This window comes from Dermacentor albipictus, chromosome 1, assembly GCF_038994185.2.
Source record: "Dermacentor albipictus isolate Rhodes 1998 colony chromosome 1, USDA_Dalb.pri_finalv2, whole genome shotgun sequence".
Taxonomy (NCBI): Eukaryota; Metazoa; Arthropoda; class Arachnida; order Ixodida; family Ixodidae; genus Dermacentor; species Dermacentor albipictus.
In genome coordinates, this window is record NC_091821.1 from 324,125,497 (window position 1) to 324,152,290 (window position 26,794).

General features: G+C 47.9%; 1 protein-coding gene and 1 pseudogene across 1 annotated transcript in view; one reads left to right on the forward strand and one right to left on the reverse strand.

The window, feature by feature from the left end:
* LOC135919408 (arrestin domain-containing protein 3-like) overlaps positions 1-22,107 on the reverse strand; it is a 90,214-nt gene extending 68,107 nt beyond the window's left edge. Inside the window, exon 1 of the mRNA XM_065453228.2 lies at positions 21,206-22,107. Within this exon, the coding sequence (XP_065309300.1) occupies positions 21,206-21,464 (259 nt within the window). The 5' untranslated portion in view covers positions 21,465-22,107. The remainder of the gene's footprint in view (positions 1-21,205) is intronic.
* Positions 22,108-24,150: 2,043 nt separating this feature from the next.
* On the forward strand, positions 24,151-25,237 carry LOC135919430 (uncharacterized; annotated as a pseudogene).
* Positions 25,238-26,794: the final 1,557 nt, after the last annotated feature.

Genomic DNA, 26,794 nt, shown 5'->3' on the forward strand with positions numbered 1-26,794 from the left:
CGAGGTAATTTATTTTGCGCGGCGAAAACAGGGAGAGGCCGGTCGGCCCGAATTAGACGAAGCTCGAACAGGCAGGTGCACCATTTCACGGAGGAGTGAGGACAAAAGCGCACGAAACAAAACAAGAAGGAAAAAAAATTGAGATAAAGAAGAAAATAAAGCCCTGATAAGCGCACTGACGTAGTCGGGGTCAGCCTCGATTTTGTCTCGCAGGAGGAACGTTCCGCGATGCCGGGACCGCGTTTTTAGTCAGCCAAGGAGGGAGGGCTCCCTGACGGCAATTTGTTCTTCTTCTTTCGGCTTACACGAGTCGATATAGGCGCCCTTATCGCGATGTCGGCGCTTCAATCAGCAACAAGTTTTCGGGCCTCTCGCTTGCCTTGAGTTCTTTTCGTGCTCATTTTTCACCTCTTACGCGTTTCCGCCGCCAGTGGTTGCAGCGGTGGTCCACTGTCCTCGATCACGGCACCCGGTGCCGCTTCGAGCGCAGCAGCCTTGACTTCTGGCCGTGCGTGCTGCTCCCTCGCTCTTTATTTGCCGTTATCATTTTGTCCGCGCAGAATAATGCGACCAGTGCCAGTGGTACGTGCAGGCGCCTCTCTATATAGGGTAGATGGGCTCCCGGCGATGGTCACCGAGAACCACAGAGGAGGTTCGTGGAGCATCTCATAGAATGACGGTAGGGAATAAACACATGAACCCAGCAGATAATGAGACCAAGAAAAACACAGAGGATGTTATATGCAGTTCTTTTTTCTTTTTAGTTCAAGTGTATAAATTATAAATTCAGCGGAAATTAAAGTGGACGAAGAAACAACTTTCCGCCGGTGGAAGCCGAACACCCACAACCTTTGCATTACGCGTGGGAGGCGGGTATTTATTTATTTATTTATTTATTTATTTATTCCTGCGTGTGTGTGTGTGTGTGTGTGTGTGTGTGTGTGTGTGTGTGTGTGTGTGTGTGTGTGTGTGTGTGTGTGTGTGTGTGTGTGTGTGTGTGTGTGTGTGTGTGTGTGTGTTTGTGTGTAATGCATGAACTTAAGGAGCAGGCAGTTGACCAAGAAACCCTCGTATGCTACCCGCCGGATTCGAGAACCTCGCTATGAGATTCGAGACCTCTAGGACCGAGACCTTAGGGTTTTTTTTTTCTACTTTCATTTCCCTTTAATTTATCATCTCTACACTTCAATTAAAAAACTGCGAATAACGTCCCCTGCATCCTTGGGTTTCATTATCTGTTGGCTTCATACGGTCGTGATTCTATCTCTCTAACGACTTTGTTTGTGAAGTCAAATCGTTGGTTAACGATGTTATTAATTTTCCACAGAATCATTTTCTTTACTCTATCCTATCCCGCTGTTACATGAGCGTCGCGAAGCCATACCATGATGTAACAATGAAGTCGTTTGATGGTAACGTAACTTTATATTGCCGTATATCTGTGTGCAGAGGGCATTTCGCTGGATCAATGGGGGTGACGGGACCTCAGCGCAGCGCAAAAAATCTGCAAGTACGATTGATGTCTGGGTGGCTGACGCATCGAGCTGCTGCCCCCGTTGCTGCAAATTCTAGCCTTTGTTGAAGAATCCAATCAATCAGCTTGCTCGGATGGTGACCCAACCAAATCACTTGTCACATGTACCTTCTACAGCTCGTCGATCGAAGAATTCTCGAAGCGTGTGTGTACGTTAATAGCACAGTGCAGCAGCAGAATCTCATGCATACTTACGGATCAAATAGCAGTATGTCATAACTTCTGCATCCATCTGTGCGGCGCTCTTCCCAAAGGTCATGCGCCGATGTTTCTTGTTTCACATAACCTAACAGCCTCTGTAAGAACTCTATAAAAATACACATGAAGGTATATTGACAATTATTGCTTATAATTTGGTTAATTTCCGTACACTTAAGTACAGTGGGCATCACTGTAGAACGTAATACTGCAGTCCGAGCAGAAAGCACCAGAACGAATAAAAGTAATGACAGGATCGCAGGCCAAGTAATTAACAGTGACGTAATCATCTGATGGCGGATACGTGCGCCGAAAAAAATAACAAAGTAAAAAAAAGAAAAAAAAGAAAGAATTCGACAGCGTACATTCACAGACCACATGCTCGCAAAGCTGTCGGTGAGAGCCGCGCAGTTGGACCATGCATGAAATAGAGAATGCGCGTGCACGGTCGCGGCGTAGAGACAAATTTGCCGCAGCCGCAAACCGCAGCCGTGGTGGCCTCGTCGTTGAGCCTCGGCTGCGGGAGGTCGTGGGCTAAAAAGCACGCGGCCGCCGGTTACCCACCGGTTGTACGGATGGGCACAGACGTCCCCCAGCTCGACGCTCGGCTTTTTTTCAGCGATGAATCGCTCCGCGAAAGGAGTCCGCGCGCCATGCGAATCCCGTCGAACCCCGTGGGCACTGGCGGTGATAGCCTGGTGAAGGAGGTTTGGGCCGCTCGCACGGCGACAATTTACCACGTGGCGCCCCAAATGCAACTACTGAGGTGGAGACACGCCTTGGGGTTGGATACAAGCACTCATTTCCAAGCGTTGAGGTCCCGTAATGGCCGAGCACCAGGCCTGGAGCGCGCTTGCAGCTATTTTGCCGGTATATGTGCCCGGCGGCAGAACTATTGCAAAGCATGCAAAAAGGAGATATGCACACTTGAACATCTGCTCTGGGAGTGTGGGTCGCTCGGCCCTGGCAGTTCCCGGAATCGGTTTTTAGGAATGATCAGATCTCCAGATCATATCCCTCAAGTCCTGGCTGTCCAGTACGCCCGTGATAGGGCTAGGAGGCTTGACCTCTCGTTCCCAACATGGGACTAGCCAGGCAGGTGGCAACACCTTGTACAGGACGAGAATGAAGTTTTTTCCTCCTCGCCTCCCACAGCCGCGGCGGATGTTCTTCAACATGACCGTCTGTGGTTGGACGAGAGGCGCCCAGGGACAACTCGGCAAATCTCTGTTGGGCCCCTTTTCGACATGTGAACCTCAGAAGAAGGCAAGCACCAGGCCTGGGAACATCTATACCCATTAGAAGAAGAAAAAAAAGCAGTGGGTTTCTGGTGGCACCGAAATTTGAACTCCCGCACACGAGGCGGATGCTCTACCGCTAGGCCACCACTGCGGTAGCGCCAAAATACGCGTCTTCGAGTTACGTGCAAAGGCGAGGAGCTAACCATTCGTACTATGTGCGAATATCAGTAATTTTTTAGACCAAATCAAGTACAAATCAAATAGTGTCAGAAGCGAATTGAATCGAATATCGAATACTTATCGAATAACGAACAGCTATTTTCACTATTAATATGAAACGATGTTCGCTTCCAAGTACATTCCCAATGTTAGCAAGCTTCTATCATTACATTGCACATATTAGTATTGTGTAACAGAAACACAAATGGAGCTTTGGGAACAAGCAATAACCAGTTAATTTGCGTACTTGGGGCTATTCACCGAGTGCGAATGGTAGAAATGTAAAGAGAAAAAATGTGACTCCACGAGCGGCGTATACGGCGTGCTCCGGCTTACGTATACTTCACGTGTTTTACATCTATGCAAGTCTTGCTCCAATTTTTCCGCTTGATCGCGCACGGTTGACGATTCAACACATTGGGAAGCTATTCGAAGAGATATTCATATGTACAGATGGCGATTACTCGAATTCGAACACCGAATACAACTGGACAATATTCGATTCGTTATTCGAAATTTTCTAATACTCTCGCACCCCTACGCGTCTTCCGGTATACTTCCCGCAGGCGCCTGCAGCGGATCCGCTCTTGTAAACAACGGTCGAGGCAGCGAAGTGCGCGCGCCCGTCGGTCGGTCGGACGGGCAACGCGCGCGGAAAGCGCGCTGAATGTCCTTTTTCAATTGTTGTTTTTTTCCCGCGCTGACGTCAGGTCAGCAGCACGGCGAGAGAGGTCGCCACCACACTCAGCGACCTTGAAACAGCAACAACACACTCATAACTCTCGATGAAGAAAGCCCGAAAATGAAGCCCGATGAAGAAAGCGCGCCCCGTAATTATGGGGTTTAGCCTCCCCGAGCGGCACCGCCGTAGCGAACGCCTCCGGATTGATGTTCACCATCAGAGGATCTTTCTTGCATTCCGATGACGATAATGATTTATCGGCATGCCCTTTGAAAGAGGCCATGTGACAAACAGTCGCCTAGCTTGTCTGAGTTAAATGGACACTAAAGCGAAACGATAAATCAGTTTCGGTTAATAAAGCATTATTTGAGAACCATTCAGGCAGTCATTTCAAGATAATTGTTTGATTAATAAATGAGAAAATGAAGGTCGAAGTATCAGTATTTGAAAATCGCACCGAAACCCCGACACCGGTACGTAAGTGTGACGTCAGGGATTCCTAAGTATGTTTTCGCATTTGGACCGCGTTGGCTGAGTAAAGGTTCCCGACACTTGCCATGTTTATTGTTCGGTTTCTTTAGAACACAATGTAGTCGATCTGTACCGCGATCTAATTAAGTAGGCCATAGAAGATGTCATCAAAATCCATGACGCCACAGCGACCAGCTGCGGAAACTTCAAGGAGACGTCGCCACCCGTCTTGTATTCTTGCGATTTTTCTGGCTTACCGAAAGCCTTATTGTGGTAAGAGTGGTGTTTTTGGTGTTGCAGAAACGTAATTTACTGATGCAGAAGAAATAATTTTTTCTCTTTAGTGTTTCTGTGTTTCTTTAATCTGGTATGTTACACACGCTTTTCATTCTATCATTTTTGTATACATCTTATTAAGCTTTTTTTTGTGTTCCTCAAGACTTGTCTGTCTGAATTGAATTGAATTCTGAGGTTTTACGTGCCAAACCGCGATTGGATTATGAGGCATGCCGTAGTGGGGGACTCTGCATTAATCTTGACCACCAGGGAATCTTTGACGTTCCCCCAGTGCTCGGGACACCGGCGTTCTTGCATTTCGCCCCCCGTCGAAATGCGGCCGCCTCGGCCGGGATTCGTTACCGCGACCTCCTTCGTAGCAGCGCAACACCACAGCCGCTAAGCAACCGCGGCGGGTACCTCTTCATCTAACTTGAGCCACTACCTGTGCCCGTGACCTCGCGCTCAGCTAGAACGACGTCATAGCCACTGAACAACCGAAACGGCCGGGTAGGACTGCTCCTGCAACAGTTAACGAAAATCTTAAAAATTCCAAGGAAGATGAAGCGTACGCTGGATCGGCAAATTACACCACAAACGTCAGTCGTAATGTTGGTGGAACCTTGGCAAGCAAGAAAATATGCAACAGCAAAGATAAGGTGATTTGCCTCAGTTCGTAAATGGAGTAGCAAGGGAGCTCGTGCTTCCAACCTCTCCGCAGTTGATCCCCTAGCGAAATATATCCTAAAAGGACGGGTGGCGACGCCAGCGTTACATTCCCGCACTAGCTGTTCGTGGCGTCACGTATTCTGACAGTGTCTGCTCGGGGCGTGGTTAGCATTTTATCGATTACGACAAGCATTACACCGTACTCGCAACGAACAGAGCACGCAGTGAATTTCGAGAGCTACTTTCGAATAAACAGCAGCTCAATCTTGCGAATATACTTTGCAATTCATGACGTTACACTATAGCACTGGGGATGTTATTTGGGCACGAAATTTAAAGAAGGGAAAAATGTCCTTTCAATTTCTCCGGCATCAGCCCACTCTTTTCCCGCCAAATAAACGAAACCACAGTCGCGAAAGACTGTTTCGCCAAACTAAGCTAATTTAGCGCTGCTATCGGCGACCATATAACGTCTCGCAAGGCCTGGTACGCCTGATGGCGGACACATGATAGCTGATTTATCATTATCTATTCTCAGAGATAAAGCATTGACCCGACCCCCGCGATACACCTCAACTGACGCATAGAAGGGCCTTCCAGGAAAAGCCTGTCGCGGTATCGATGTGCGCGCATGCTTCCGGGTAGGCCACGTTATCACCACGATGTCGAACAGAAGGGCAAGAGCGCTTACACCTCAAGCGTAGCTTGCGTCCTCCTTTGGTATGCTGGTGTGGCATGCCAAGCCTGTTGCTATAGCTACAGCCTCCCCAGATATCATTAAACTTTCTCTCCCTTCCTTAGTATCAACGGTACTGGCGACATTCGCGGAAGTAAACAAGGCAGTGCATAGTGCGGACGGCAGCCGAGTACGAACTTTGCGGGACAGACATCCCCGTTCGACCCCTCGTAAATTACAATGCGCATTGCCTTCAGTCCTTTTGAAAATTAACACGGAAGCGATTACGTAAAATAATCGATCAGCCAAGGCATGAAGTCGGATGCACGCGTAACTGCCGTCAGGTTTCGTGAAAATCGACACTAATTTCATCTGGGCCATTGTGTCGTGCCACACGACGACGAAAAGCAGCCAGGAAACGCGTTTTGAGTACCGCAAGTTGACATGAAAACATAGGACGTATAGTATCAATGTGCCAACGTAGCACACAATGCTATAACGAATTCCTTTCTATGTTTGTGCTTTGGAAAAGCAGTTCTTACGTTAAGAAACACGAACAGGCGGTCACTTCTCTATATGCGTACACGGAAGTGTTTACCTTAATCATGTAACCGTGGCATTCATTTTCTAAGGTCTTTCGCGTTCGTAACATATCAGTTGGTGATAAAAACCAATCTGAAAAGCCGATTGCATGGTTGAGTCGCAGTCTTCTGATCTGAGGAGAATACAGAAACTCCGGTAACGTCCTCGATCCAGTCGCACAGACGATCGCGCACCGAAAAGAGAGAGGAAGCGAATCGTGAAGGACACCCGGCTCTCATAAACTTTCATACCGCTGCTGCCGATTTCAGACGAAGAAAACGAGACGGAAAATACAAGGCCATTCCGCAAGCTCCGCGCCAGCGTTCTGCGCATATACCCGCGAAGACGCTGCAGCCTTCTTTTCGCTCATGCAAAACAGCACCGCTTCGCTCCGAGACCAAATACGCGCTGCTTCGGGCCTCCCAAGACGGAAGAAGTTCCGGGCGGATGCCCAAGAGAGATACCGGATACTTTATTTTCGTATATCTGCCTTCAAAGCGTGCAGAGTTGGAAGCGAAAGCAACGCGGATGGCGGTGGTGGTGGCCGGATTAAGATGGCCGGCGCACTAAATCAACAGAAACAAGCACCGACCCGGAAGCGCCGCCACGTTCGCCGACGGGTGGGGAACGATCTGCGGCGTCGCGTAGGGGCCACACGTGAAGGTCGGAGATGAAGGACGTCTTCGGTACGCGCGCGCGCGCGACACGGGAATATTTAAAACGTCGCCATCCGCAGCCGCCTCAAGGTGGGCCGAGGCGCGAAGGCGATGATGCCGCCACGGTATATAAACGCCTGCCAGGCCCTTCGAAACGAGATAATAAACAACCGGTATACGCGCGCGCTCTTCCTTGCGAGGAGCGCGCTGGCAAAGAGCGGGCCGTATGGGAGACGCTGTGCGTTGCCGCTTCTCCGACTGCGCTTATTACTTTGCCACTGTTTCTTCGCTTATTTGAGCGCGCCCGGAGATTTTTAGTTTGTGCACCAGGAAACAGGCGAGGAGAGAGAGAGAGGCTCGACTCGCAGACAAGGAGGGACGCACGTGCAACTTCCGCGAGTGCAGTACGTGCGCGCGTCGTCGTCGACGGCACGCGGCGAGAGCGCAGCTGTCGCGTGTCGGAGAAAAAAAGGAAGCCCGTTAACGCGTCACCTCGTCGGGAACCGTGGCGTCCCGTCGGCGGTGCCAGAGAACAGCTACGTAAGCGTGCAGTGAGCAGGGAGCAACGTCCTCGACTGGCTGATAGTAGGACCTCGTGCTGATAGCGCTCGCACTATAATTTATATATATATATATATATATATATATATATATATATATATATATATATATATATATATATATATATATATATATATATATATATATATATATATATATATATATATATATATGTATATATATATAGCCGGGAAGTGCACGAGATATATCTCGGGGTAATAAGGGGCTAATGAATCTGTCGCAAGCGCCCCTCGCAAACAACATCCGTACCTCTGGCATGTATGGCGATTCTATATATAGACGCGACGAAAAACTACTACTAACGCTTTCACTGTTGTAAACACGATCGAATACACCCGCTTTGATTGCATGTTTATGCATTTGTGCAATTTATTAGAACGGACTGACACTGCCGAAGGTGCATAAATGTGTGACTTTAGAGCATTACCGCTCGCGGCAACATTCCAAGCGGCCGTATAGTGTGTGACCACGATTCTCGCGTGCACGATCGAGACACCTGCGTTATCGAGTTACGAGGTCACCTGACGGCTCCGTCCACCGAGAAGTCAAAATTCGCTTAGAAAAACTTATTGTTGGGCGAGTTGGTGAGTATCATCAAACAGTTTTACAACTGCGCGAACAAACGACCACAGAGAGAGAGCACACAGGGACCGGCGCAGTGAGCACCCAATGCTGCGCCTGTCCTTGTGTGCGCTCTCTGTGGTCGTTAGTTTGCGCAGATATATAAAACGGTAAGTCAAAATTGGCTTCACGGCCGGTCCGCCCACTGCGGAGAATCTCGGCGGTTTCGAATAACATCACGTTACTTTTCTTTGAGTCAATCCTAGATATGGCTTCATGACCGTCGCAGCCAGTCACATATATACGGCAGGATGGCGAAATTTCTTATTGGCTCCAGTTATTGGCTCAGAAGAGTGTAGGAGTGTTGCATGCATGGTGCAGGCGGACCTACAGCCGTGCAAAAGTCACCGGCAATCACTGCAAGTTCCGTAGGGTTTCAAGCCCGTCACACTACATCTGGTAAGAGAAGAAAACATGGTTCATGGAAAGCATGAAAGAACATGGGAAAGCAGCGAAACGTCCTGAATGGGACACCGGCTTGAACACGGGCGCAAAAAAACACAGCCTGGACACAGGCCGGTAACGGCATATAGCGTAGCGCGATAAACACAACCAAAACAGGGAATGAGGTTGTTCGTGCTGGAGGCGGAAAGAGAAACGTAAAGCCTGGATTCTGGCGCCGCATGCCGACGCAGTGCGTACGCGACGGTCCGCCTAAAACAGTGCATGCGTGCCCCGTGCGGGAAGGAAGGGCGGCGAGTGCACGCGTACACGGCGACGTCGGGCGCGCGCCTTTCGCTCGCTCCCAGTGACGCGCACGCAGCCAATGCAGGCCAGCGGGAAGCTGCTTTTTGGGTCAGCCGTGAAAGTGTCTGACCCAGACCCGCCGCGGCCAGAGTTACACGGCCGAAAAGAGCGGCGTGCCCAATTATTTACTCCGAGCTTCTCTTTGCGGGTAACGTGACCAAGTCGTGCCGGCACCGGATTCCTCCTCCACATTTGACTGCATTCCGTATAAGACGTATGCGCTTAACAAATCAATTACGGGGTTTTACGTGCAAGAACCACGACCTTTATTATGGGGCACGCCGTACAGTGGGAGATTCCGGTATTTGGACCACTTGGGGTTCTTTAACGCGCACCCAAATCTAAGTGCACGGGTGTTCTCACATTTCGCCCCCACCGAAATGCGGCCGCCGTGGCCGAAGACGTGTATCTTGTGCAAGCACGCACGGTGAACCAACACACGAAGATGCATTGCTGGAAGGAACTATATACATCAATATTTGCACTTCTTTTTTTATGTTTGAGCTGATGTACTTAAAGAATCGCTTGGAGCATATGTCATATCACACTTCGGCCTGTTCAACGGGATTGCCCAAAGACGCTAATTGCACGACAAATGGCAATGTCCGGGTGCCTAATTAAACATACTCCCTATTGAACTTTATGAATTTATTCACATTAAGGCCTACGTAATTGCGAAGCTGATGCCGAAAAGCAGTGAAGTCACGTTTGCCTAGCAGAAACCCAAAGACTACAGCCCCACTTTCGAGAAGGCCGCTCCCAATATTAACACGTGTACTTGTTCATGTTTCTTGGTTGACCGCGTTTCATCGTCTAACAAATGTTATTGCTAAGCGTAGAACGCACCTGCATGTACCGGAAGATCCTCGAGTGTTCTATCCGCTGTCCGTTTTTCTTTTTTTTAATTATGGGGCTTTACGTGCCAAAACCACTTTCTGATTATTAGGCACGCCGTAGTGGGGGACTCCGGAAATTTTGACCACCTGGGGTTCTTTAACGTGCACCTAAATCTAAGTACACGGGTGTTTTCGCATTTCACCCCCATCGAAATGCGGCCGCCGTGGCCGGGATTCGATCCCGCTACCTCGTGCTCAGCAGCCTAACACCATAGCCACTGAGCAACCACGGCGGGTTCGGTCCGTTGTCATCGAACCTTGTGTAAACTGATTGAATGCATGCGCGACGCGAATTGCGTAGAGCTTTCTGGATGACACGCGGGCACCAGCGATGTATTCTAGAACCTTAGATGACCCACGTGTAAAAGCCGACGCGCTTGACCGGCAGATCAGATTTTCCACGTTCGCCCACCGTGTTCGCCGCTATCGTTGCGCTTTGAGTGTATTGGCCGCGAGATCGACCTATAGGTGGCAGCACCGTCGCCCCGTTAGTGTGGATGCGTCGCCCGTGCGGCGTGTGGAAGTGTAGGGAGCTACTGTTTTCATTTCGCGATTCTGTGCTCCGTGCCCGCAGAAAACGCTTCATTTACCATCGTGAGATTTTATTCGGTTCGGCAATGCAGCACATATTGCTCAGAGCCAGGGATAAGCTTTCACTACTATCCCGTTGACGCGGCACGTCGCCGAGAATGGCTCGTCAGGCTTCGGAACGGCAAGGCGCCTTCCAAGTATGCGATGGTGTGCAGTAAGCACTTCGACGATGGTGCGTTCAAGCGTTCGCTGACGAAAAAGGATGGCGAGTAGTCCAATATGATATCACGTTTGGGAATCCTAATCGGCAATCTGGGCATTAATGTTTGCTGCATGCGTAGTTGCTGTGTGGTTGCTGTGCGTGTGAAGATCGTTGCAGTCCGCGAAAGTTCGTATCGGCGTGGCCTGGGATGCCAGTAATGAGTTGCCTGTGCTTTTATATACTTCCGCAAGTAAATTAACCGTGTGTCCACGCATGCAATTTATTTAATAAACTTCATGCGCCGCCTGGGCAGTGAATTCAAGGTTCGCGCTCAGCTGGGAGTCCGTTTAAACGACCGTCACCGAGCGTGACTAGTTGTCACGTTTTTCGTTGTCTTTCCTCAGCCACGGGAACTGTTCTCTGTGTTCAGAAGTGTAAATACGAGCACCGAAACACGGCAAGTGTGTACGCATGATCTCGTACAGATTAAACAGTGTCGTTTCGCGAGCCAACAGCGGATGGTCCATTAAGCGATGAACGAACATGCGCGAGCGAATTTATTGCTACTGCTCATATTGATATATTTTTTTCTGTCTTTTATAGGGGGGCGGAAAAAATTGAAGCCCGATGCACTGCATTCAAGCACCACTGCAAATTCAAGTGCCTGCATGCGAAAGTAATTAAAGGGATCTAATGATTATGATACAACATAAATTATATGTTGCATGCTTTATTTGAGCTTCTTGTAACGGTTGCAACTGGTTATAAAGCGACTCGAAAACATTTTACAATGGTAGTAACACTCTGAAACTAACTCGCGATTTCGTAGGTCTGGCTAAAAACAAAAATTGATAAAGCTACATAAGTTCTCTAAATTTATCGCATAACGTAAACACATCGCAAATCAGCGAGTCAGCTTAGTGTGATGTAATGTAAACAAATCGCGATACGCGCCGCGACCAACTACATCCGAACAACTTGAGGCAATACTTTACCCTGCAGGGCATGTGCAGTTCAATTCTGCTATTTTTGTCTCGTAGGTAAAATTCAAATCGACTCGGTGTGGGTCTTTACTAAGCGCGGACGACTGCAGCACGAATGCGATAACGTGCACAGGACCGCCACAGCAGCAGGCGGAAGCGACGGCACTGCACTCAATGATGTGGCCCGCCGCAACGACTTGGTCGCCTTCGACGAGACACCTGACACCGTCCCTAACATGGTTGAGAATTGTGCTTAGAGGCAAGGGCGCTGTAAAACGGAAAAAGAACGCATGTTAACCTCACAACACGTTGACAGGAGGCGAGCGCACATGGTGTGGTCGCGTTAAGCAAATGCTTTTCGCATCAATACACTAAAAACGTACAGCGATTTACTTTACGAATTTCCGTTACAAAAATGAAAGAATAACAGGTTGAGACGTTACTAACCATCGAACAAACCGTGCTCGTCAACATCCATCGTTATTTCGCGAACTACGATCGCTGCACACTGCGGCTGGAGCGGCGACGGGCCACCGGTATCCACACTTAGGAGCTTCGTCACCTCGCCGCTAGGAGCCGACTGTGTTCGATCTCGAGGCCATATGGGCACATGTTCGCCCAATAAAGGAGTTAGTTTCGCCGTTCACCTTTTGCTACTGTGTTCTTGACCGTCACTACCACGTGACAGTATGTTCTAAAGAATGCATTCCGGTGAATATAATCCCGGTCTGCCAGACGGACGCTTTGGGAAAACTACTAGCTGGAAGGAGAGGATAGGAATAAACTTTATTTGTCCAACGGTTATTGCTGTTGGTGCCCGGGGCTAGGCTGCCAGGGGTCCATCACCCAAGGAAAATCTTCCGAGAAATGCGATTGTATTTCGTTGCGTGCATGCTTGCTCCGTTTCTTTGTGTCTCCTGCCTGTCTTTCTGTGTTCTTCATTTTCCGGCTAGTTGCTTCCGATTCTCACGAAGGGCTTATCGTTATCAATATCGTAATCGCCCCATTTTCACTTCGCTAATTGTAAATAGCGTCGTTTCCGTATGCTTTGATCCATTTACATGTACTATCGCACTCAGTATCAGCCACAACGCGAAAGTGCGCGGCAAAGCGGTCGCGCTTTGTAGCTCACATACCGAGCTTTGTAGCTCACACCGAGCGCGACACTATAGTTGCGTAACGTGTGCTCGCGTGGAGCACAATTACAGCGCCGGGTTCCCGTGCTCGGTGTCCTCGCCTCGAAGCGTTGTCTGAGGCATTGCATCTTTCAAGCTAGCCAGAGCGGCAACCGGTTCCGTCACAATACCTGTCCCGCAGGGGCCAGTGGGGCTATTGTACCCGTGTGCAGCCCGGCGCGAACAAGTTTGCTATCGCCAGAACAGGAATTTAACTCGTATACGTAACGTCCCTGGTGAACTATGCAAAGTGCACAGCCTAAACAGTAAATCGTCATCGTGATCGAAGCAGAGAATCGCGGTGGCCAAGGCGGCGTTCAGCAAACGGCTCCTCCGTGGCGCGCACTCGCTGCCTCTGACCACGCTTATCGACGGCAGGCCGCGTGACAGCTCGGCACTCTTCTCTCGGCTGCTGTCGTCCTATGCGATGCGACGCGCGGACGTGATTTCGCGTTCCTTTTTTTTCTCACAGATGCTAATCTTCTCACCGACGCCGCCACCACCGCTTGGAGCGTGCCACTGTCGCCGTTCCGGATCTCGGAACGGCGACAGTGGATCTCGGAGCAGGAGAAGGGATCAGCCTCGAGTAGCGGCCAAAAATTCAAGAGAACAAAGAACGGGCACGGCGTGGGCTGCACGGCTTTTGGGCGCCTCCGTCTCCGCTACACGTGCATATGCTTTTCAAAGAATGCGTTGGCGGAGATTCGCTTCGCACGCGCTGTGCCGACGGCGTGCACGTACATTGCATAATGCAACTCTCAGCTGCAGACCATAAAGCTGCTCGGCTTAAAATTCCCCCGTGTGCACCTCTTGGAATATTTGTTTATTTGTTCGTCTGTATTTATTTATTTATTTATTTATTTATTTATTTATTTATTTATTTATTTATTTATTTATTTATTTATTTATTTGGGGGACGTTCGAAATTACGAAAAGAAATCAAATGGTTACTTCTATTTAATTCGTATTTCATTCGGGAATCCACAATTCGAAGATGCTGAATAGCCGTTTCTTTGTAATGCGTACTGGAGTCTCGATGACGATGGGTGTGAAGAGGGCTGTTCCGAATGATTCTGCTGCAGGGGCAACGGTTGCAGAACGAACGCACGGGGCAGCTAACTTCTTCCCAATAATTTTCAGTCATTTAATAAGAATGACTCGCTTTTAGGCAGCCTCTATACGAATTTTCCCGATTTATTATTTAGCCAATTTCGCTATGGTGAGACTTTCCAAACGTGAAACAATGTGCAGTGTCATTGTAGAACGTATCTCACTTTTCTTCTTATTTCAGAGAACGCAACAATGCATCGCATGTGGTGACATATGCTGTCAATTCCCTCGTATCAATAGAGTCATTCTCGTGGCGACCTAGGTAACAGAAAGTAGTTGCTACTCGTTTGCAGTCTCCTCAATTGCCCGGAAACCGAACTGTGAACGGCGTTATCTAGCTGTATACGTCAATGCCTAATTTTATTTTATTTTATTTTGACGAAACAAGCACCTCGCTAATTTTATATTTCAGGTAGCTTCACAAATGCGAAAAATATTCTATATTTGATTCGATATTCCGTGGTCTTTCTTCACAAATATTGGTAATCGTTTCAGAAATTTCAGTATTCGAACACCTCTAACTTATTTTTAACACCATTATTATGATTATCATTATCATTATGATATCAAACAAAGGCGACTTTTGCCACTTGCATAAGAAACGCTCGGATCAACCTCCCCTGCCCTTCGGCGACGTTATTCAATGGTCACAGTCGCTCACACGTGCACATATGCACGATGTAACTGAACGTCCCCGCGGTAAGAATAAACAGAGTAACCTCTGAACACTCTTCCGTTGCTCTGCACTTAATAAGTACATCGAGTTAAGTGAAGCGCGGGCGCAGGTAAATCGGCTAGCCGCTCTATTAGTATAGGCGAGCCTGCACAGTCGAGCCCGCGGTGCCAGTGAAGCCCGGTGCGCAACCTGAGCTCGCATGTCTGTGCGACCCCCCTAATTGCATCGTGCGACGAACGCTGTAGCGTCTGCCGCCGCCATTCCCGTAATGCGGCCAAAGAGGATCCAATTAGTGAGGCGCGCGCCTCTGCGCCTGGTGCCCGTCACGCGGGCGAGTTGCACATACGCGCCGCGCCGTCGGGCTAATTCTGTTTGGATTGACATCCGCCAGCCCTCGCGCTCGGCACCGGTCCGCGAAGGACCCCTCCTCCTCGAGGATAAGCAGAGCCCGCGCTGTCTATGGCGGGACAGAACGCTCAGAGGTCACAGGCCAAAGTGAGCGAAGCGTCGGCGACCCGATCGATATTTGGGTGCAGTGCGATCGCCACGTTGTACCTGGAAGGGTGGCAGTTATGGGTTAGCTACAGCAAGAGAGCAAGCGCAAACGAAAACAGGGAGACCATGGACAAGCGCTTGGACGAGCCTTGTACCTGGCAGGAGGCACTGAAGCAGAAAATTACATTATGTATTCGTGTAGACAAGTTTCGCGTTTGTAAACAGGGAACCTAAGACGTCGCTAGCGCGCTGCCGCACCCGGCAGAATAAGAAATGAAGCACTTTGAACCCCCCTCCCTCCTTCCCCCCCCCCAACACGCACACACTGTCAAAAGTAGTGGTGGAATCATTCAGATTCTTTGTAACAAATGTGTATTCTTTGTGTGTGCCGTTCTGCTGCTACTGCGCGGGATCCAGGGCCACTGTGGGGCAATCATTGCCCTTTGACCCTGTATCATCTTGAGGTTTTATATAGTTGCAAGAGATAAATGGAAGTTCAGAAAATGCAGATCATTTTTTGGGCCCAGATGGGTGACTGATAAAGAAGTCCCGGTCTGTGAAACATAAATATAACAGAAGCATTTCCAGGCTATATTTCACTTATTTCATATTTCGCTATTTCACATATATATATATATATATATATATATATATATATATATATATATATATATATATATATATATATATATATATATATATATATATATATATATATATATATATATATATATATAGAGAGAGAGAGAGAGAGAGAGAGAGAGAGAGAGAGAGAGAGAGAGAGAGCAGATGGTCTGCGGTATGCGCCCCGCACTCTAGAGATAGTTGGCCCGCCACTGCCACGAGCAGAGCGTGGTTGGACGAACCGGACGAACCACGATATAAGCAGGCGTCATCATTCAAGATGTCGCGATGGCCTCTCTATCGGAAGTTGTGAGCATGTTCCCCTTGGACACCCAAACTGCTGCAGCGCCTCCTGACCAGCGCTGCTCTCCGGAACCACTAGCGCAACTTGCTCGATTGCGATCTGCTGCGTGTTAATCGCGTCCTTGCAGGACAGAGTCCTTGATCGGATACAGGACGCTTGCCGGGAAAATACACTGCATTTCAAATTAATAAAGACGGCACATCCATCGCGCTGGTTGGAATCGATGTTAAGCGAATCTCTCTTGAAAATTCTGAAGTAATTGATATGTAAGGTGCCACACGATGCGTGCAGGTTTATTTTATTTCCAACAATAGCGCAAGGAACTCTTCGTGTTCCTGTCCAATCGCAGAAGTCTTGTGTCCTCTGGCTTTTTGGTAATGCGCACGTAACTGTTGTTATTATCCGCGTAATCCACGATAGCACATCCAGTGAACCGAGTGGACGCCACAGGTGTTCACAATGAACATTGCCATTTGTTGGGCGTGTTGGTAAATTGAAACCATATTTAGCGCCAGCAAACAAGGACGGATGGGACACGACAACACAATGCGCTATTGTGTTGTCGTCTCCCTTCCGTCCTTGTTTGCTGGCGCTAAATATGCTCACAATGAACAGCCCCGCATGCCGAGTGTCCCAAATCCGCGTGCAATGGTTCATTGAAGAGCGGCACCAAACGAGTGCCACGTAATAGACCAAGCATAGTTGCCAATTTAACGGTAATCCAGCTAAATTTAGCGCTTTTTCCTTTCTTTATCTTTTCGGTCTAATGGGAAAATTTGTTCTCCTGTGGGCGTCGGGATTTTAGCGCTTTTCTTGTAATTGTGTTATTCTTTTTTCTTTTTGTTTGATGGACAAAAGCAAGCAATCTTTCTTTACAAATTCGTGCTTCACGTGTCCCAATCATGCAGCTTATTCAGGTCCTTTTGCAAGTGAGTGGGAATATCATCACCATCCACAGACAGTGTACTTCGCATTTCTCCCATCTTTACTGTGCGGGCCGGTCTCCGAGGTAACGATTAAATGCTGCTTCAGTTAAATGGTATCGTTTAACTGAAGCAGTACGGTATACGGTGTTAGCGATGGCACAGACCACCCAGCCACGCCAGCGAACAAATACACACAGGACGCGCGACCACGTCAAGATGAAAGAGACCTTTTTTTTATTTTCTGTAATTTTATTCGCTACCGGATAGTTTAACTTGCTTTCTGGCCAGTGATTGTAGCTCACGGTAGAATTTTTATTTAGTTTCGTTTCGCAATACATTTACACACTTCATATAATATTGCTAATTCATATATTTTCATCCATTATGGACAAAAACAAACATATTCTTTTGTGCGGTGCATCGTTTCTTTCTTTTTTAACGGTATCTTACGTATACGCAATAAAACATTTTGAACGTGATTCTGATTGTTGTCCGAATTTAGCGAGCTTTCAGCGTATTTTCGGTGCTCGTATCGCGGGTTTTAGTTTTTTTGGGGGGTCTTGACTAGCTGTTTGTATATGTTTAGTTGATCCCACTGGATCCAAGTTGATCCGGCGCTTGGTTTCAACCCCGGTTCCCTCAGCACGGCAACCCAGCGTCCCGCCCATTAAGACAACGGAATACCCAGCGACCCAAGTTGACGGGCAGAACAGTTAGAGACACAGGCAGACAGGCAGGCAGCCACATATATAGACAGAGGAAAGTGCGTGAAGTATCCCAAGAATGCCAATCACGTCATTAATTGGTACGTATACTGTACCTACGAGGATATATTACGCACGTTAAAGAAAGTTGTGAGTTTGGAAGCGAGCAAAACCGCCGCGTTTCCGCGACGTCGTCAACTGCCAAGAAGGGCGATTCGACGGGCGCCATCCCGTCGCGCCAGAGTGAGACCATAGATGGTGAGACCCCCTGCACAGGCGGCGCGTCGTCATCTTGAGCCAAGGCTGCCAGAGCGGCTTAACCGCGGCCGACTCTCTCTCTCTCTCTCTCTCTCTCTCTTGGCCATTCCGTTGCCCGGTGCCCATCGGCGACCACCACGTTTATGGGCACGGAAATAAACCGTTGTTTTCTTTGAAAGAAATAATAATAATAATAATAATAATAACAATAATAATAATAATAATAATAATAATAATAATAATAATGACGAAGATAGCGCAAACGTTACTGCGGCCGCATGGTTCCAGACGTGAGGACGACAAAGACCAAAGGGCCGGTGCCGCTGCTAAATTTGCTCGCGCTCTCGTTTGGCTGGAACTGCTGGGCTGCTCTCCTCCGCGCTGGAGCCACTAAGCGTCAATAAACCTCGCAGCATTCGGTGGAGGTGCGGGGTGCCCTAACGCCTCGCCCTGGAACTCCGGAGCCGCACTCGGCCCGCCGAGACCGCGCCAGACGACGCCGGCGAGCGACCCACTTCAACTGGAGCTGCGGGGCCGTTCGTCAACGAGACCTGCTACGAAAATGCTACGAGAATCAACGAGAATGCTAGGTGGTTTATTGACGGTCAGCGGGTCCAGGGCGCAGACAGCAGCCCAGCAGTTCCAGCGAAACGAAAGCGCGAGCGAAAGCAACGACACCGACCCTTTGGTCTTTGTCGTCTTCACTTCAGGAGCCATGCGGCCACAGTAACGTTTGTGCTATCTTCGTCATTAAATAATAATAATAATAATAATAATAATAATAATAATAATAATAATAATAATAATAATAATAAAATGTTTAAGACGGGAACAGTCGTGAGGCCTTCGTTCTGACACACTATCGTAACTCTCCGGTAGCGCGCATGAAAAATTATCATGGCCCATGTGACACGTAATGCACAAGAAAACAAAAGAAAACAAGGAATACATAATATAAACAGCAGCAGTATAAAAGCTCACATACGCGAGACTGCAGGCATTCAAAACTGCATGGCTGACGCATGCACACTACAAGACTAAGAACATCGATACAATGTTGCGCTCCTGTAAACACATGTTTACGGGTTGGTGTAATTTAAGTTCGACACTTTGCAGCTTCAGCGAAAAGGATAAGGGTATTTCCTAGTCAACAACACCAACAGACAACGACGACAATAACAACACGTGACCTGTCTTCTTTTGCCGGGTTCTTTTCACGTCCTTGAAGAAGCGGTGTGATAAGATCGCGCTGGTCTTCTCATTTTCCTCGTCGAAACGCGTGTTTTCATAGCTCGGGGAGGTAATTCCCGTGCCTTGGCAGTAGCACTACTCTCTCTCTCTCTCTCTCTCTCTCTCTCTCTCTGTTTCTTTCCTTGAAATGTTTCCCCCCCCCCTTTTTTTTTTCTGACCGTTCAGGCAGAAGTAATAGTAATACCACTGACGATCACGAGGCTGAAGAACAATGCGGGTTAATATCGCCTTCTCGTCACAAAATTCGCCCTTGCATGCTTGCCCGTGAAACCGTTCGTGCTTCGACGTAACAATTGTCTCAGAATCCGACGGTCGTTTTCAATTGCGTAATGCGAACCCGTTTTGCCACCTGTATAACGACAGCTGTGCAGAATGATGTATCGCGCATCGTCCAAGAGAATCAAGTCTGCACATTCTGTTTTCAAAGACCCTGCAGTAGTCAATCGGCACACATAACACTGGCCTGTCCGCAGCTGGTTACGAAATTCTGTGCGACCACTATTCTCAATGGAAAGATTGTCTTTCTTGTAATGTTATTTCTAGAAAAAAAATTCTGGAGGGCGTTTCGTTGTGTCTGTTCGTCTGCCTGTCTGTCTGTCTGTCTGTCTGTCTGCTTAGTTTTTATTTTAATTATTTTTATTTTTCGTTAAATTTTATTGCCCAACACAATCTTTATGTCTGTCTGTCTTTCGCTTTTCTTTCTTTCTTGAGATCGAACTTTAGTAAGACGCCACTAGACAGCTGTATACTGTCACAGCGTGCGCCAGTTACCAAACATTCCTCCGCCGTCTGTTAGATGGGAGGCGCGTGGGAAGCTTCAAGCTTTTCAAATTGAGAGCAGGAGGTTGGTGAAATGACAAATGATTCCGCGAGGCATTTCGGAGTGAAGCTAAACTTAGGCTGCACGTTCGCGCCGGCCGTCATGCGAGCTTCTACTGGAGAGCACGCATTGTAAACGGGAGACGCCGGGATCAATTCGAAAAAAAGCCAAACGCCACACGGAACGGCGCCGACGGTGTCCATCGTGCATCAGCGGTCGCATTCTTCGGTGAACGCTGTTTGCGAAGTTACTCCGCGCCGTAAATTCTAGAGAAGCTGTTTGTTTGTGCTCGCTCTGGACTTCTCGACTCCACACCACCCCACTTGTGTTGTTTTTCTTTCTTTTTCGTTCTTTTATCTCTTTTCCTCTCTCTCTTTTTCAAGTGGCAGTGAAAACCCGCTGCCTTGGTCTGGTCTCCGGCCAACAAAAACAAACAACCTGCCGACGAAAGGCAAGTCAGTCGACTGGCACGTTCCCTATAGAAACGGCGAAGATATCGGCCGCCAGAGAAGTGGCTACCCTGCGCGGTGACCGGGGATAGCTGCTGCACCGTATTCGACACGATTAAGGTGACAGCAACACATGTATGCGTTTGTCGCGTATTCATCGATGCCTGGGCCGAAAGCTAAGTATTGACAGTTGAAGAGATAACATATGTGCGAGACACGTCTATATAAATACCGAGCTATCGGTAATCCGTCTCGAGAAGTGGTGAAGCAGTGCAGCATCTTTTGGGGAATCTTATTTCAGCTGGCGCGTTCATGCAGTTCGAGCAACTTCGCAATGCGCGCTGGAAAATGAAACCAAGCTAAAGAAGGGAAAGGACGCCCAGGAGGAGGATCGCGGAGCGCGAGGTTTAAATTTCGATACAGCACACGGCAGAAGGTTTAACCATCCTCCGTGCGCAAATCGAGGTTCCAATCGAAAGCCGCGTCATGTGGCGGGCAATACGTCGCAGATTGCTGACGACCGTACACCGGACAACACCGGCATGTCACAAACAACGTAGGCATTCGACACTCGATACATCGCTGAAAGTATGACGCACGGACGCGTGTGGCATCCTAGAAATGACGCATATATAGAGCGCACTTACCAGAGCCAAAAAGTGTCTGCCCCTGGAAAAAGTACTCCATCTCGGCGTTGTAGTGCTCGGTGTAGGCACCCAGCCGGTTGCCCGTGCTACGCGACTCGGTCCAATGCACCTTTGCTAGTCCGCGCATGAACACGCGCACCGCCTTCAGCCGCATGTCACCCTTGAGTTCGAGCACGCACTTGCCGCGCACCGCCTGTCCGGGGTGGTACACGCTGCGGTATCCGTCCAGCACGATGTCGAACGCTTTCAGCTTGCCCATGGTGGCTCGGCAGCCTCGTGGACTTTACGTCGTCGCGTCGTCGCCTCTCGCGGACCATCGGAGAGAGCTCACCGCCGCCGGAGGAGTCAGCCCGCGCCGGGCTCGCGGCCGCTTCGCTCGCCAAGCGCGTGCTGCGACGCCCGCGGACGCCGGCGGCCCGCGACGGTCACCGAACGCATCGCGCACACTGCTCGGTGGTCGACGCCGATATGACACCCCTGCTGGCTCCGCTGCTCGCTTTTGCGCGGCGTCGACAACGTTGCTTCTCCGATCGAAGCCACTCGGAGGAGGCAGAGGAGGTATCGCCGCCGGAGGAGAGAGCACAGGCAGCAGGAGGCAGGCCTTCTAGCAGGGCAGCAGCAGGCCCCTCGGGAATGCGCTCGCGCTCTCGCGCTGTCCCGTTTAAGTGAGAGTCAGAGCGAGACCCAAGCAGAGAACCGAAACTAACTAGTAGCAGACGGAACAACAGACGCCACACGCGCGCCGGCCAACGTCGGCGGCTGGACGGACCGTTAACAGCGCAAGAAATACGTCGGCGCTATGCTGCTGAATGGACACTCGTGCCTCGCAAACATCTGTAGATGATCTAAGGAGCCAGGCACGCGAGGTATGCACTTTTCGGGCCCCCCGCAGCGCGTAGGCGACGCTTTGCATGACAGCTTGGATGGGCAAGTTCGATTAGGAGCCAAGATGGTGCTGCCATCCAGAGACAAAGCGGAGAGTCTGCACACTTCCCGACATGCGTCACGCTAAACTTGCTAGAGAATTGATTATTAAGCGCCAGATGGCGCTAGGCGTGCAATATGAGCTGTATAGCAGCGGACATTAATGAGCTATGAAAATGATGTGAGATAATTGTTTTAGGAGAATGGCGCATGTTGAAGATATGAATGGGTACACAGACTCCACAGGTAACATCATACTGCATATGTGTGAGAGGCATAACCTAGTTGTCTGTAACTCTACTGATATGTGTGACGGAATCATACATGGGAGGTAGGGGATTGACACTCGACAATAGACTATGCGTTAATGCCACATAGGATGTACGATAGATTAGGAGCCATGATTATAGATGAACAGGGCTCCAGAAGTATAGGTAGCGACCACAAACTTATCAAGTTGATCGAGTTTTAAGAGGGAAGCTAAAACACGTACGAAGAATGAGGAACAGCCAGATGGGATTTTTTACTCAGAAGAAAAGTGGAAATAGCGGCCAAACAAATTGAAGAGGAAATATCGGAGGATACTGAAACTGATTAGACTTACCCAAAGTTAATGAGACTATTTGAGCGTGAGCTAGGTAAGGTGCTAGTCAGGAGAACAAGGCAAGGGATGCGAAAACTCAAGAGCTGGTAGGATGAGGTTAAGAAGGCCATAGAGAAACGTCACGAAGCCTCCAGGAAACACAGGTATTGCAAAAGTAAGGAAGAACCTGAAGCAGAAGTAGAGAGAAAATAGGTAAACTACATAAAATGCAGAAGGGAAGCATCTTATTTAATCAACGAGAAAATCAACACAAAAGGGTCCCAATGGCTGCCAGAAGTAAACAATAAAAAAGATAAACAGGCAGCTAGGAAATTCTGGAAACATCTGAACTCCTTGAGTAATAGGACAAGTATAGAGCAGAGGTAGTAACAGCTCAAGGTACTCGGTTCGAAGAAGAGGAGGCAATGGAGCATATAGGAACCAGGATGAGGGAAAAATTTACAGAACAGAGAAATGGTACATGCAGTATGTCGGAGAGGGATAGCCCGGTCAATTCACTGCTTTCGCTTGGACAAAGAGAGTGGGAAAGGGCCGGGAAGAGGGTACCAAGTAGCACATCGGCAGGCCTGGATGGTATTCCAATTATGTTAATAAAGAAATTGGGCCCGAAATCTAAGAAAGCATTAAAGGAGGTGGTTAGAAAAATGCTAGTGGATGGTAAAGTACCTGACGAATGGAGGCTAAGTAGGATGATAAAGATATATAAGGGAAAGGGGGACAAAGCTGACATAAATAACTACCTGCCTGTAACAGTGACGTCAGTGGTTTACAGGGTGGTTATGCAAATTTTAAAGGACAGACTGCAGGCATGGGTAGAGAACGAGGAGGTGCTTGGAGAGCTACAAAATGGGTTCCGGAAGCATAGGAGGCTAGAAGACAATCTGTTCTCACTGACGCAGTGCATTGAAATAGCTGAAAAGGAACACAGACCCCTTTGGCTGGCTTTTTTGGATATCAAGGGAGCCTATGGCAGTGTACTTCAACAGGGCTTGTGGGGCATTCTGGAAACTTAAGGAGTGCAAGATGGAGTAGCAAATTTCTTAAAAGAGAGAGAGAGAGAGAGAGCAAATGATAAATGAAAGGTAGGGAGGTTAACCAGGACTGAGCCCGGTTGGCTACCCTACACTGGGGAAAGGGAGATTAAAATTAAATTTAAAAAATTAAATTAAATTAAAAGATATCTATAAATGTAACCGGGTGATTATACAATGGGAAAAGCAGGTTTCGGAGCCTGTAATGATTCGGCGGGGGCTTAGGCAGGGGTGTCCATTGTCACCTGTTGTTTATGCTGTACCTACAAGGATTGGAGGCCAAAATACAGCAAAGCGAACTCGGCTTCAACCTATCATTTTTCAAACAAGGAAAATTGATTGAACAGTCATTATCAAGGCTGATGTATGCGGATGATATTGTATTAATGGCTGACAATACAGAAGATCGGCAGCAATTGATGGAAACATGTGGTACAGAAGGAGACAGGTTAGGCTTGAAGTTCAGCAAAGAAAAATCGGCAGTCATGATTTTTAAGGATAACATTAGCGGCGAGCATAAGATGCAGGAGGCCACGCTTGAGATAGTCGATAAGTACAAGTATCTTGGGGTGTGGATAAATAATGTAATTGACTAATGTAATGAGCATTGTAATGAGAGTACGAAAAGTATGTAACGACTAAAGGTAACAGAAGTGCAGCGATTACGAAGAGTAGGGCACTGTGGAACTACAATAGGTACGAGGTAGCACGAGGGATATGGAAGGGGGTGATGGCTCCGGGCCTGACTTTTGCTAATGCAGTTCTATGTATGAGAGCAGAGACCCGGGCACAGTTGGAAATTAGGCAACGTGGTGTGGGTAGGCTCGCTCCGGGAGCACATGGCAAAACACCAAATCTTGGGGTGCAGGAGGATATGGGATGGTCTTCTTTCGAGGGCAGAGAGGCTAGTAGCAAGATAGCATTTGAGGAGCGATTGAGAAAAATGGGGGGAATGCGGTGGGCTAGGAAGGTTAATGTTGACACAAGGTGGAGGAAGCGAACCAGAAAATTGTCAAGAAAATACTTGGGCGGCAGTGAGGGGACAGGTAGGGAATCATATCCGTCAAGAAAAAGGTTAAGGAGACAGAGAGGCGTATGTGGAAAATAGAGATGCAAACCAAATCAGCATTAGAGACATACATGACGTTTAGGCAAGAAATAGCCAAAGAAAATATTTACGATTACCCGAAGGGAAGCTCATTGTTGTTTGAGGCCAGGACAGATGTACTGCAGACTAAAACGTACCGAGCCAGATACCAGGATAGAGACTTGTTGTGCGGGGCGTTTGGAGAGGAGGACGAAGCGGCTGAACACTTGATGCTTGCTTGTAAACAACTTCACCTTGCAGTTGAATGTAACGGGGAACTATTCAAAACCTTGGGTTTTAAAGACAGCTGAAAAATAGACTTTGAACAGGTAGAAATAACTAAACGGAGGCGATCTGACTGGTGGATAATATCAACGCAAAAGTAAAGAAGTGAATACATAGGTATGCATGCATATAGTACCACTCAAGGCTAGGTGGCGCGCGCAGCCGCCGCCCGATTCAAAGGGTTGAGCCTCCTTCATCCATCCACCCATCCATCCATCGGGCTCACGGTTCTTTATTCTATAGGCTCCAGGTCAAGATTTTGGCGGTAAACTACGTAATACAACCAATAGGGACCATTAGGAGCCTCTTCCTTCTTATGAGTCTGTTTGATTACCGCATGGAGTTGGCCTCTCTTCTACGGATGAAATACAGCGATGAGTAATGATATGAGGCAGCCATGGTAGTATCTCTTCCTGCATGACAGCTTTGATTCGACTTTGATTCAAGATGGGGCCTTTAATGGTGCGGTTTTATATTTTACAGAATATTGGGAAAAAAATCTAGGGCATTATCTTTAAGACTAAAACTTAAGGTTTCTCATTTAAAAAATGTTACACATCATTAATAGAATTTATTAGTGTTGTTGTTGCAGCCATACGCGAGATGTTTTCATTTTTCTGGGGGAAGGGGGTGTGACCAGCTTTCCTGACCTCCCCCATATATATATATATATATATATATATATATATATATATATATATATATATATATATATATATATATATATATGTGTGTGTGTGTGTGTGTGTGTGTGTGTGTGTGTGTGTGTGTGTGTGTGTGTGTGTGTGTGTGAACGAGGAGAAAGGAAACCGAGGACCCGATTTGTATTAGACATATCATAAGATGCCGACAAACACATCAAGGACAGCATAGGGGAAATTGCATGAATTTATTAATTGAGTTGAAGAAACAGGATAAATTAATGGAAATGAAAGTGGATGCAACTGGCCGCGGGTGAAGCACCAACACACGTCTTCGCTTACGCGTGCGATGCTGTCCTTGGTGCCTTTGTTTGTTGGCTTCTTATGATATATATATATATATATATATATATATATATATATATATATATATATATATATATATATATATATATATATATATATATATATATATATATATATATATATACATAACCATTAGTGATAGCAAAGTGTGAGACAATTACACGAACAAAGATTCCACCACAGAGAAGAAACGCCCCCCACCCCTCTCTCTCTCTCTCTCTCTTGTGGGTGAACATGATTTTGCAAGAAGAAGGGAGATCGAGGCATAGGAGGATTTCTGAAAAGGTTAATGAGTCGCCCCGACGAATCCAGATAATTAGACGGGCGGACACGATGACGGCCTACACGCAGGAATAACTTGAGGTTTTAGGAAGAATATATAACAGACTTGTTCAGGAAAAATCTCACAGACAATCAAGCGACTTTCAATCTCTGAGCTCAATGGAAGACTGTGCCTCTTTTGTTGGAAATGCAAAAATGAGAATTGCGGAAATTGAAGTTGCAGATGGAAGCTCGACAACTGATCCTCACGAAATTGCAGCAGCTATTCATGAGCACTTCACGCAGCAATTGGGACCTGATGAGCTGAACGAGCACCCCGATTTCACAACAAAACTCTCTTAGCTGTGTAAGGTCATCTCACGGCCAGAG